Raw genomic sequence first — 12,577 nt, 5'->3', positions numbered from 1 at the left:
GGAGATCAACACTATCCTGCAGTATGTAGTGGAGCGGAACAAGCTGCTGCAGTGCCTCCATGCTAAGAGGCATGCTTTAGAGTCATGGAGACAACTCGTGGAAATTATACTCACTGCCTGCCCCCAGGATCTCATACAGGCTGAGGACAGACAGCTGATTATCCGTGATCTATTGCAGGATGTGCATGACAAGGTAATGCTATACTGGAAATCAACCCTCACCTTGAACTTTGTTGCTTATATCTTTTTACGTGAAAGAGAAACTACTCTTCAAGTAGCATTCTTGATCCAAAAAAAATGTGTCTGCCTTCAGTATTATTCTTATTTTCTGATAGCTACTATGCTGCAGTTGAATGCACTGTGGACAGAGGGGATACTCTGTGTTCTTGCATAGGTAGTGTTGAACTATGAACTATATATTGACAAATTTCAAAGACATTTCAGTATAATCCAGTGTGATAGTAGTCTGGAAAGGGTGTGTGAAAAGGAAACAGCCCATTTTGATGAGGAACATAGAACAACTCATGGAAGGGATGAAGGCAAACGGTACTGCAGTTGCTGATTTACTGCGTTCAGATGACACTGCAAATCCTACTGCTGCTTCTTTTGAAAAATGAAAGAGTAGAATGAAGCTTCAGAGTAGAAGTAGTAAAGATTTTACAATTAGAAAGGCTTTTGGAAATGTGAGAGTTTGCTTTGTCTTAAAATATTTAAAGTCTAGGTGGTTTATGGCTGAATTATAGTAGTAATTTTTGAGACACACTAGGCAGTTACTACTGACCCAGCCATTCTCAAAGGCAAAATTTAATGAAGGATCCTTGTATTGTTTAGGCTGCTGGGACTTCTTTTTTGTTTATTGTGAGAGTTAGCTGTTTGTAGTTCTCCTGATTAGACAAGTTGTGTTTTGAGAAATACTTATGAAAATGTTATTTTTTTTCAAGCAAAAGGTAATCTTTTGGATTTTTGTTGTTGTTTCCACTGTATTTTCTGTAGGAGTTACCTAAACCATATTTTTTAGTGGAGAGCTGGTTTTGTTTTATATATGAACAAAATTTAAAAAAACAGGAAATGAGGGAGGCCTTTGCTTGAGGCCTTTGCTAAGGATTTCTTTCCTAAAATCTTTACAGAGCAGAAATTTCTGACTAATTTTCTGTAATACTTCATTGTTAGTGAAGATTTTGTTAATCTGAGAAAACAATTACTTTTATTTTCTTTTGAAAATAATTGATCTCTTGTATTGAACAACTATATTGCTTAAAAGAAAAGCTCCTTGAGTCAGTGATAAAGATACCAGGTTTATGTTTTAAATGATGAAGTGAACTAAAATAGTAAATGTTAACTTCTCGTTAGTGTTTCTCCACATTGTCTTACATGCTCCTTTGATGCTCACTTCTTGATGCTCACCCCTTTGAGTTTTCTAAATTGTATCTTCACATTTTTAATGGAAACAGTTTTTTTAAATAGCTGTAAAGCCAAGAGGGTGTCAGTTGTTCTTTCCCTAGCTTAGGTTTAGATATTTTACTAATAAAGCCACTCATATGTCAGCACGTTCCTTCCCTTTTCCCCATGCAGATTTAATTATCATCCTGCCTGTGATTTGTGTAAATAAAAAAACCAAAGCTAATGGTCTTCTCAATTAAAATGTGTTCAACTCATCTTTCTGAACAAGTTTCTGACACTGCTGATTTAGTTTTAAATAGCGCCGTGTTAATGAAATCCTTATGCATACATAAATGAAATAGCCGAGAGGCTGAATTAATTGCTTTAATAGCTCATGAAATCAGACACTTTTCTACTTAATTTTTTTTTCTTTTTTTTCTTTTTCTTCTTCTTCTGTATTAAGATCCTAGATGAAGATGCAGCTCAGGAATTGATGCCGGTGGTGGCAGGGGCTGTGTTCACCTTGACTGCCCACCTGAGCCAGTCCGTGAAAACCGAGCAGAAACAGCCACTTGCACTCCCTACAGCAGGACCGTCCCAATATGTCTTGATGTTGGATGGTTCTTTTACCTCATCAGCTAACTCTGAGAGCATATCCATGGGTTTTGCTTCCATTGGTGACTCCTCCCTCCACATCATCTTAAAAAAGCTGCTGGATTTCATTTTGAAAACAGGTGTGTTGATCTTTGCAGTGCATGTGTGGGAATTCCAACTGCCAAGAGTAGAAATATGGACCGAGCTGCTTCCTGTTACTGCAGTGAGGATTTTTATCATAGTCAATTAGGTGGATCTTACATGATTAATATAGATCTAAAAGTGATGTTACTAACAAGAAAAAAAATTAATAAAGGTGTATTATTTTTTTAGTCTGGACAACAAGCAGAAGAGAGGTGTAAATATTGCCACTTTTTTGGAGCAGGAAAAACTTGCTGAATTTACTCACAAATACACTTTTATGTGAACAGTAGAATTCTGACTTATGAAATCTGTTTGTTTTATTTATTTCTGCCAGCATTGCCATAGGAAAATTAACTTAAGTGCCAGTAGAAGATGGTGTTACAGAATTTACATCTATTTGGTTTTAATTATGAATGTTTCTTGTGAACAGGTGGTGGCTTCCAGAGAGTGAGAACTCACCTTTATGGATCACTCCTTTATTATTTGCAGATTGCCCAGAGACCAGATGAACCAGACACTTTAGAAGCAGGTATGGTCCAACTGTATTATGGAAAAGAGAAAAAAAAAAAAAAAATGTTATTTAACCCTGAATGGTACAGTTTCTGCATGCTGAGTTGTCTGCTGGAAATAGACTGTGTAGATAGAAACCATCTTACTCCAAGAGCCTCTGAAAGTAGTTGCTTATACTACATGATGCAAATCTTCCTCTATTCTGACCTGTATAGCTACATATGCATTCAAAATTTATTGTTCTGGATGAGGATGTATCCAGCACTAAATAAGATACTTCATTTGTGTCCATTTAAAGCTATGCATCATAGCTACAAAATTGTCAAAGGACTGGAAGTTACTTAGACCTACTTGAGAACAATTACAGCTGTAGAAATGTATTGCCTGCACGTCTGTATGTACACTCATACCACAGTGATCCTATTTAAAAAAAAAAAACAACCCAAACCCAAAGATTGTTTAATATTATTTCTGTTCCTTTAGCTGAGGACCCCTAGGGAGAAAAGAAACAAAAAAGGATCACCCCTACCCCCCAAAAAATAAGCAAAAATAAGCCACCCAGAGTTGCTGCTTAACCACAAGAGCCTATGGTGAATATCACACTCTGTCTGTTAGTGGCTTAAATACTTGATTTGTCAGTGTTTCTAATCATTATTTCATCTCAGAGCTTGGACAGGGATTGAAAAACAAACTTTGGGCTAGTAGCTGTGCATGCAGGCTCTTACTGCTATTACTTGATCAGCATTTTGAGCTATAGTAGTAAAAATACCGTTGATTTTGTTATGACCCCTTTGTAGTTTATTGCTGGCTTTGGATTCAGCCCATTCCCATTTAAGTCACCTTGTTTATTTCCCTTCAAAACAGACTGGTTTGGTCCCCATGAAAGTTCTGAGGCCTAATAGTCTGCTTAAAATTATTCTAAGATTCAATACATGTAATGTAGAATATGTATTTGCAAGGGTGGTGTATGTATACAGGCACACATAATTTTTTTGCCAGTTGGCCTGTGTATGATATTCAGGAAAGAATGGCTTTGTAGGAAAACATTTGCACTTCAGTCAAAAACCCCATATGTTGTTTGGGGCACCTCTATTGCAAGATAGAGAATGCCCTGAAGGATGTAGCTAAGCTAATGCTAAGCTGCCCATCTTTGCATTTTTCATTTTTTGTTTTCCTTGCTTTTTACAGCTAAAAAAACAATGTGGGAACGTCTGACAGCTCCTGAAGATGTGTTTAGTAAATTGCAACGTGAAAACATGGCAATAATTGAGAGTTATGGGGCAGCTCTCATGGAGGTGGTCTGTCGTGATGCTTGTGATGGTCATGAGATAGGCCGGGTAAATAAATCTATTCCTTTGCAATCACTGTTCGGTTTGTTTTAAAGAACATTTTACTACTGTGCAGAAAAGGGAAATTTCATGAGGTAGAACTAGAACGTTTTTTGTAGATACTTAATCTCTTTCATGTTTCTGTCCTCCCACTCATCCTTCAAGCTGTTGAAAGTAGGGCCATACATACATACTAATTTTTTTCTCAAAAAAAGTTATGTGTCCTGTTGTTTAAAAATAAGGGTAGCAAGCACTGCTGCAAAAGATTGTAGGTACGAACTGCTGTGGCGTTTATTTATTATTATTTTTAAATCCTGGACTTACCAGTTTCTTTTCCCAGTTTGGGAAGGTTTGGTGACTTCAGGAAGAAATAGTTTCTGATATTAACTTCAGTGGACAGGAATCTAGTCAGAATGCAAACTAGTTTTAAATAGCAATAGTGCTTGTAGCAGTATTTCATTAAAATATTTTGGCATAGTTGCTGTTCAACAATACCTGTAATATGCTGTTAAAGAATAATACAGAAAAGGTAATTGGCTCATGCTATACTAAAACATCAAGAAATCTTAAAATATTTTCCACATAAAGGATTGCGATTGTAGTGCAGAAATGCATTCTGCTTTTAAGAAGCTGTTAGAAGGAACTGCTTAGCATTTCGTATTTCTAGGTATTTGTTAGAAATCTCATTGATCTTACAGATTTAATTCTGTTCTGATTTTTCTTTTTTTGTTTGTTTGTTTTGTTTGTTTTTTCTTCCCCCATTCCAGATGCTGGCATTGGCTTTGCTTGATCGTATTGTTTCAGTAGACAAGCAGCAGCAGTGGTTGTTGTATCTCTCCAATAGCGGCTACCTGAAGGTGCTTGTGGATAGCCTAGCAGATGACGATCTGGCTCTTCAGAGCTTGCTCACACCTCAGCCCCCTTTGCTTAAAGCGCTGTACACCTATGAGTCCAAAATGGTAAGAATACTTCAGAAATGATTTTGTGGTATGGTGTTTTTTGGGTTTTTTTTAATAAAAGTTGTTTGTCCATACTTCACATTGATTGTAGTCAGAGATATTTTACTAAAATAATAGTATTTGAAATTATGTTAAAATCAAGAGAGAAAATGGTCGTAAGTCGCATTGTGTATCTCCAATATTTATCCTTCTCTACCCTTCTCTAGGCATTCCTCACTAGAGTAGCTAAAAGTCAGCAAGGGGCGTTAGAGCTGTTGCGGTCTGGAGTGATAGTGAGGCTGGCACAGTGTCAAGTGTATGACATGCGACCCGAAACAGACCATCAAGGGTAAGTGTTGGTTCCCTGGCTGATTTTGAAACTGTAATATAGTCTTGGAAGCATATGATGTCTTTTTATAGCCACAAGTCTTTTAAATAAGTATTTGTGGGTATATTCTTTTTGTGTGTGTCTGTGTGTGTTTCTTTAACCTATCAGTTCAGTTTAAAACTACCTTTTAGTGAGAGAAAAATTCCAAATAAGTGGGTGTGAAGTTGTCCAGTTACTTAGACTATGTAAGATCTTATTTGTTCCATACCTTAGATAGGAATTGTCTAATTATTATTATTATTATATCATTTAGACTGTAATGTTTGAAAAACAACCTACACTGTAACCTTATTTTGGGGGCTTTGCAGTTGGTGAACAAAAAGTGCAGAGTTTGTCCTCCCCACTTAAAGCACTAATGAGAGAGCAGTGAAGTAAATGTTATTTCAGAATTTTTATCATGTGTTAAAAAAAAAAAATAAAATCACAGTTATATATTGCTTGACAAGCTTTTTGATATGTTGCCATGTTGTTAGTCATTGTGAGATGACTGAGAGAAGATCTCAGAGAAGGAAATTGCATATCAGGGGAAATCACCTTGGTTGATTTCAAACATCGGTCCTTGCTTTGAATTTACAGTTCTTAGTGATACACTGGGGGTTCAAACACTTCGGTGCTTTTAAACAGAATACTTGTCTAAGTCTTAATTTTTTCCAGTGAGATGTATAAGATTGTATGAAGCCTACAGGGCATTTGTAGAGGACTGTATTTGCCAGTTGCTTTAGAATTAAGCACACCTCTTCCTAAAATATTTGAGAATACTTAGTTTTATATATCTACAACAAAGTAATCTGATTTAATATAGTATAGTACAAAGAAGTAATTTTCTCTGCTTAGAGAAGATGTCTGGCAGCAGCTTTCTAGGTAAATTGCAGCAGGTGTGTATCATAAATTTGTTGCTTTTCTAATATAAACTTAGTTCAAGTACAGACCTATTATTGAAAAACGAATGTTTGCAGGTTCTTGAGGGGTGATTGTAGGCTGAGGCTCTGCCTTGCTGGTGGGCTTCACTTCTTTTGCACTGTTTACCTTTCATCTTCCCCCCCCCCCCCCCCTTGTTTAAACCTCTTAAGAATGTATGGAATGAGAGATCCCCCAGTCTTCATTCCGGCTCCAGTGGAACGTTATCGCCAGATTCTTCTTCCAGCTCTTCAACTCTGCCAAGTGATCCTCACATCCAGCATGGCACAACACCTGCAAGCAGCAGGACAGGTAAGTTCTAAAAGATGCTACTGCTCACTGAAAGAAATTATGTGTTCTTTTGCTCTGAAAGTAAGCTTTTTTAAAAATCCCATCCTCACTGGTATGGGAGATCACTTTAAAATTCTCCAAAAGTAAAAACATTGCTTCCTCTCTGCTCACTGCTAAATTTTGAGTCATTCATATTTTCCCTTTTCTTCTTGTGGTACAGGTTCTGCAGTTTCTAATTTCCCATTCAGATACTATCCAGGCAATCCTGAGGTGTCAAGATGTTAGTGTTGGATCTCTCCAGGAGCTGGCCTCCCTGACAGGAATAATCAGCAAGGCAGCTTTGCCTGGTAGGAACTGCAGTTTTGAAGTCTCTTAACCCCATCTGCATGAGTCTCAGACTTTGTTTCCTATAAAGGACATAAGACATATAAGGGAATATCTACTACAATACAGAATTTTCTTGATATGTAGAGCTCTGGGAAAAATAAAGAAACATTAAATAATTGTTCTTGAAGTAAGTATGGTGGATTTGCAGTGGACATAGTGCCCTTGTCAATATGCATTTGACTTCCCATTTTCTTTTCATTATGCTACCTGACAGTAAGTACTTTTTGTCTTTGAGATGACTTGCAAATAGTAGTGTTCAAAGTGTATGTGGTATCTTCAAAAAGAATATTCATTCAGCAAATTCTATGAGGAAATGAAGACAGAAAATTGTTTGCATACCCATTTCTTTGTTAATGTCTTCTCCATTTTTATTTATTTGAAAAAGAAAGCTTCCAGGGAGAAGCACTGTGGATTAGCATACTGACATTTCTCTTGGGTGACTTATCTTCACAGAAGACTAATAATTATTGTGATGGGTATAGTGATTTCTTCTGTATGTGTCATGGTTTAGCCCCAGCCAGCAACTAAGCACCACGCAGCCGCTCACTCCCCCTATCCCGATGGGATGGGGTAGAGAATCGGAGGAGTAAGAATGAGAAACACTCCTGGGTTGAGATAAGAATAGTTTAATAATTGAAATAAAGTAAAATAGTAATGATAATAATAACAATATAATAATGATAATAACGATAATAATAATATACAAAGCAAGTGATGCACAATGCAATTGCTCACCACCCGCCGACCGATACCCAGACAGTTCCTGAGCGGCGATCGCTGCTCCCCGGCCAACCCCCCCCCCAGTTTATATACTGAGCATGATGTCATACGGTATGGAATAGCCCTTTGGTCAGTCTGGATCAACTCTTCTGGCCGTGCCCCCTCCCAGTTTCTTGTGCACCAGGCAGAGCATGGGAAGCTGAAAAGTCCTTGACTAGCATAAGCAGTACTCGGCAACAACTAAAACATCAGTGTGTTATCAGCATTCTCTTACTAAATCCAAAACACAGCACTATGCCTGCTACTAGGAAGAAAATTAACTCTATCCCAGCTGAAACCAGGACAGCATGCTAGAAGACTTGCTTGCCATTTCAAAATAATATCTCTATTTTGATTTAATGGCTTTCTTTGTTCAGGAGAGATGTCTGACTACAATATAAAGGAGTGCAGAGCGGTTGGTTGAGCCCAAATGTTTCTTTGCTTACAGTATACTGAGCTTTGCACAACAGCTGCAGTTTTCATGCTAACCTCCCTTCCTCCCCGTTCCACCTTTTAATTACTTAGGACAGTAAGCTACATGCTCTTGTGCATCTCCTAGGAGCTGCATTCATATCTGAATGTTCTCCTCAAACAATGCGCAAAATATAACTTGTATGTTTGGCTGAAATTTTTCTCATCGGTGCTTGAATTTAAATGTATATACAGCATAAATCTGTTTTCTTTTGAAAAAAAAAAACAGTTAATGGCTATATCTTTTATCAGGAGTGCTAAGTGAGCTGGACATTGATGTTAATGAAGGGACACAGATGGAGCTGCAAGGGCATATAGGCCGATTTCAGGTAATAAAGTTGTATATTTAACACTTCTCCTTTTAGAATTGTTTATGTAGATGAGTTTCTTCTCGGTTTTGTACTCTTGACTAGTTGCAGTTACGAAAGGGATGTTTTCCACCATTAAGAAGAATGTGTGGTGGTTTGGGTTTTTTTGGGGGGTGGGGGTGGTTTGTGTGTGAGTGTGGTGGTTTGTGTGGTGTGTGTTTTTGGTGGTTTGGTTTTTTGGGTTGGATGTGGTGGTCATCCCCCCCTGCCTCCCCAAGTAGAAAAGATAACATTTTGCAACATCAGAGTTGCATCAGGGACTTTGTTTCCATCCCTGGCTTAGGATTCACTTTATGTGGAGAGGAAGAATTTGAGGCCAACACCGAAGCATGTGAAGTAATGCAGAAATACTGTTACCACTTTTGCCACAAGCACGTCTCTAGCTCAACAGTTTGGAGTATCAAACATGCTAGTGTTTTATTTCTTTCCTCCCCTTTTAAAAATAACCCTGACTTAGAAATGAGAATGAAAGCCAAGATAGAGTAAGTCTTGCTCAAAAGCTATCATTGCAGACCTCTATACAGCTCCGCATTCAGCATCCGGCAATGTTTTTGAAGCTTTGTGGTTCGTGTGAGCAAGGACTTCATAGAGAAATATTTCACTGAAAACTATCTGTACAAAGGGCTGCCCTATCAAACACTCCTGGTTGCAAGAGAAGGATGTGTTCTCTGGACACTTTGATAGTAACTATTAGGCTGACCATCCTGAAGAAAAGTAGCAAGCTGTAAGTGATTGCTGTAATGCTGGGGTACTCAGCATTCTGCTGCATCATGTCAGCAAGAAATTCCCATGGGACAGCAGAAAGATTTTTTTTTTTTTTTTTTTTTTTGGTTATACAGAGTTTTACTGTGTCAGTCATCTGTTATTGTCACTTTTCTCTCTAGTTTGTCCTGTTATTTTCATCAAGTAATAAAAGGATTTAAGTCTTTTACTCTTCCCCAAAAGTAATTCCCAAAAAATCTTTAATCTTTGATATCTTTTTTTTGCCGTTCCACACAAAACTGGCTTATAGTCTGAGGCACTTGGTGATCTTAACAGCCACATGTAAAGTACAAAAAAATGTATTGATTGTTACTTCTTTTTATGAAACTATTGAATTGGGTTTTACACTCTGTTTTTATGGAGCTTATTATTTTCATATCCAGATTTTGTTAGTTTGTCTATATAGGCAAAGGCGGGAATAGGTAAACCTAAACTGTCATTGATGCTAGTCAGTATAATAGTCTGGAAGAGATATAAGACAAAGCTGTGCACTTTTGAATTGCATTCATTTCTCAAGGAACTGGTTTAGGGTGCCATTAATTTTTAAAATAATTAAAGGTGAATCAAAATATTGTATTTTAAAAATTTAAATTTCATTTACAAAGTGCTAGAAGTTTTATCTGCATTGCTCTCTTCCTATTATGTTTTATGGGATATGTATCAAGTGAAAAGAATCACACACTTCATTTGTTGAGACACTAATTAAAATGTTCATTTCTTATGGCAGCGCCAGTGTTTAGGACTTCTAAGTCGGTTTGGTGGTTCAGACAGACTACGTCAGTTTAAACTGCAAGATGATAACGCAGAGGGAGACAGAGTGAACAAGAGGGATGAAACTGAGTTGGCCATGCAGCAGGTAAGGACACAAGAAGCTGCTAGAACTTTCAGTCTCAAACTGCGATATTTTACCTGCTGTGCAGATTTGTTTAGTTGCCGTGCTTTCTTTCATAAGATAGCGGTAATGCTCTACACTGGTTTTATTTCCCACGTTCCATTTCTATTTAAAGTACACCTTGAAAATTTGGTTACTTAAATTTGCATTAGCAACCATTATTGTTTTGAGTACAAACTCTGTGAACTTCGAAGCCTTAAATTGATCGGAAATTTTTGAAATGAAGGCTGCGTATAGAGGGCAATGGCTAACACTAAGTTAGATCCAAAAGGGACTTAAAATTGACCAGAAATTTTAACAAGCAGCTTTGGGAAAGAGGCAAGGTTGCAGGTCCCAGACTTGAAATAGAAGAGAGGCTGTAACTGATCAGAAAAGAGAATCATCGCATTCTGCTGAGAAGAGAGGGAGCAAAACATGTTGTTTATTGACATTTATCCATTTAAAATTTAATGCTCCAACGCCTGTAGGTATTGTAACTGACATGCTGTCATTTTTTTTGGCAGATCTGTGCAAACGTGATGGAATACTGTGAATCACTTATGTTGCAAAGCGCTCCCAGTTTTCAGCACGCTGTTTGTCTGTTTACTCCTAGCCTGTCAGAATCAACCAACCGAGATGGCCCTCGTCAGGGTGAGATTTTTGGCTTGCTATTTTATGAGACTGAATGGTGTGACATTCGGGCTAGTATAAAATAATGAACCAGAGGCTGTAGTTTCACGTACACTTTAAGTCACTTTATGCCAGTCCTGTAGCTCCCCATTTTCTAATTCTGGAACGCATGCTTGCGCAGCTTTGCACTAAGCCAAATCAGGAAACTAATCCAAGTTAAAACAAACGTGACCAAAAATCCTTTTTAATTCACTTCCCATGGCAGCCTCAAATACATATATCAGTAAAAAAAAAAAAAAGTATGTAAATAAATAGCACAAGACAGGGGAAGGTGAGGATTTCTTTTTTCGGCATCTGTGCTGGATTATATTATGTGAAACTGGGACCTTATTTATGACATGTAAGATGTGTTTGGTGCTGACTGGAAATTTTCATTAGGCCACATGTCAAGAGTTTAGAGTGTGCTATTATGCAGCCAAGTGGTTAAAATATTTAAATAGTAAGTCTTCTGGTCTAGTTACATTTCATGTGTTACACTCAGTACTGTACTATGCTGACTGCCTTCTAGTACTGCAGCCACAGAACTTTTTGCCTAGGCTTTTATTTGTATTACTTCTGACACAGAAGTATAAAATACAAACTTGCCAGTGCTTTCATGTCTTTTACTATTTTATTGACAGAGAGCATACCTTACTGATTTCTTGCTCTTTTAATTTTTTTTTTTAAAATTTATTATAACTTGTTCATCATCTTTTCTAGATACACAAGCACCAGTGGTCCCATACTGGCACTTGCCTGGCTTAGGCATTATCGTCTACCTGCTGAAACAGAGCACTAGTGATTTCTTCAGTTACTATGATAGCCATCGCCAGAGTGTTAACAAATTGCAAAATGTGGAGCAACTCCCACCAGATGAAATAAAAGAGGTAACAGTTCTTCTGATTCTGTAGTCTCTGTATTGTTTGTAACTTAGATGTAGCTCTGACAGAGACTCCAAAGCATCTTAGATAAGTAAATAGTTCCGGTTCTTGTGCGTATTCATTTCTACTGTTGATGAAGGGGTCCATAGAATGAGTGACGTAAAACTTCAGGGAAAATATTGGGCTTAACTTTGTAAAAGTTGTGATTTTCATTATAGTTGTTTGGGGATACGTTTAATTTCACCATTTTTTGGTCAGCAAGGTTATGCGAATTCAAAATAGAGAGCACAGTTTTGAAGAAATAGTAGCTGACAAGGAAGTTCTAGATATTGATAAGTAATTTTATTTGCTTATTTCTTTTGATGGTCTGTGATTTGCTACAATCTTCTTGTTTTTCTTCTTCTTATCACAGCTGTGTCAGTCAGTTATGCCAGCTGGGGTTGACAAAATCTCCACTTCCCAAAAATATGTTTTGGCAAGGCGACGCCTGGTGAAGCTAATAAACAACCGAGCCAAGCTGCTTTCTCTCTGTTCTTGTATCCTTCTAAAATTGAAATGACCCTCAAGGTGATACTCCAGAAAAGCAGAGAAATAGGAGCAGGTTCTTTTTACGTAGATTTCTGACCACTTCAAACAATGCTTTTTGCAAAAAGGAAGTGTGAAATACCAAAAACTAAATTAGTAAGAGGGTATTGTTCTGCTATTGTCAGAATGTAAATATTTTCCATCATGGAGACCCTGCTAGGACTTTCTGCAACATTACATTGGAATCTTCAATTCAGTATCCAGACCCACTGAACATTCACACAACACACACTCGCAAGTGTGGTGGAAGAAATATTTTGAAAAATAATTTTGAGGTGCCTATCAGAGCAACTGGAGTTTCCAGTCTTACAGTCAACCTTGCGTAAACCTAATCTCATAAACACCAGTAATTCT

At 37.5% G+C, this 12,577-nt stretch overlaps 1 protein-coding gene across 2 annotated transcripts in view; it reads left to right on the top strand.

The window, feature by feature from the left end:
- Nucleotides 1-12,577, top strand: part of NUP205 (nucleoporin 205) — a 53,087-nt gene that overhangs the window by 37,560 nt on the left and 2,950 nt on the right. For both annotated transcript variants that reach the window (XM_075716826.1, XM_075716819.1), the window contains exons 28-40: nucleotides 2-193; nucleotides 1,844-2,114; nucleotides 2,549-2,647; nucleotides 3,817-3,965; nucleotides 4,724-4,915; nucleotides 5,122-5,243; nucleotides 6,353-6,491; nucleotides 6,691-6,817; nucleotides 8,340-8,416; nucleotides 9,945-10,073; nucleotides 10,613-10,739; nucleotides 11,478-11,644; nucleotides 12,051-12,174. In XM_075716826.1, coding sequence (XP_075572941.1) covers nucleotides 2-193; nucleotides 1,844-2,114; nucleotides 2,549-2,647; nucleotides 3,817-3,965; nucleotides 4,724-4,915; nucleotides 5,122-5,243; nucleotides 6,353-6,491; nucleotides 6,691-6,817; nucleotides 8,340-8,416; nucleotides 9,945-10,073; nucleotides 10,613-10,739; nucleotides 11,478-11,644; nucleotides 12,051-12,174 — 1,915 coding nt within the window. The remainder of the gene's footprint in view (nucleotide 1; nucleotides 194-1,843; nucleotides 2,115-2,548; nucleotides 2,648-3,816; nucleotides 3,966-4,723; nucleotides 4,916-5,121; nucleotides 5,244-6,352; nucleotides 6,492-6,690; nucleotides 6,818-8,339; nucleotides 8,417-9,944; nucleotides 10,074-10,612; nucleotides 10,740-11,477; nucleotides 11,645-12,050; nucleotides 12,175-12,577) is intronic.

Source organism: Pelecanus crispus, chromosome 1 (assembly GCF_030463565.1).
Source record: "Pelecanus crispus isolate bPelCri1 chromosome 1, bPelCri1.pri, whole genome shotgun sequence".
NCBI classification, from domain to species: domain Eukaryota; kingdom Metazoa; phylum Chordata; class Aves; order Pelecaniformes; family Pelecanidae; genus Pelecanus; species Pelecanus crispus.
Note: the sequence above shows the minus strand (reverse complement) of the source record. Positions and strands in the feature narration are given on the sequence as shown.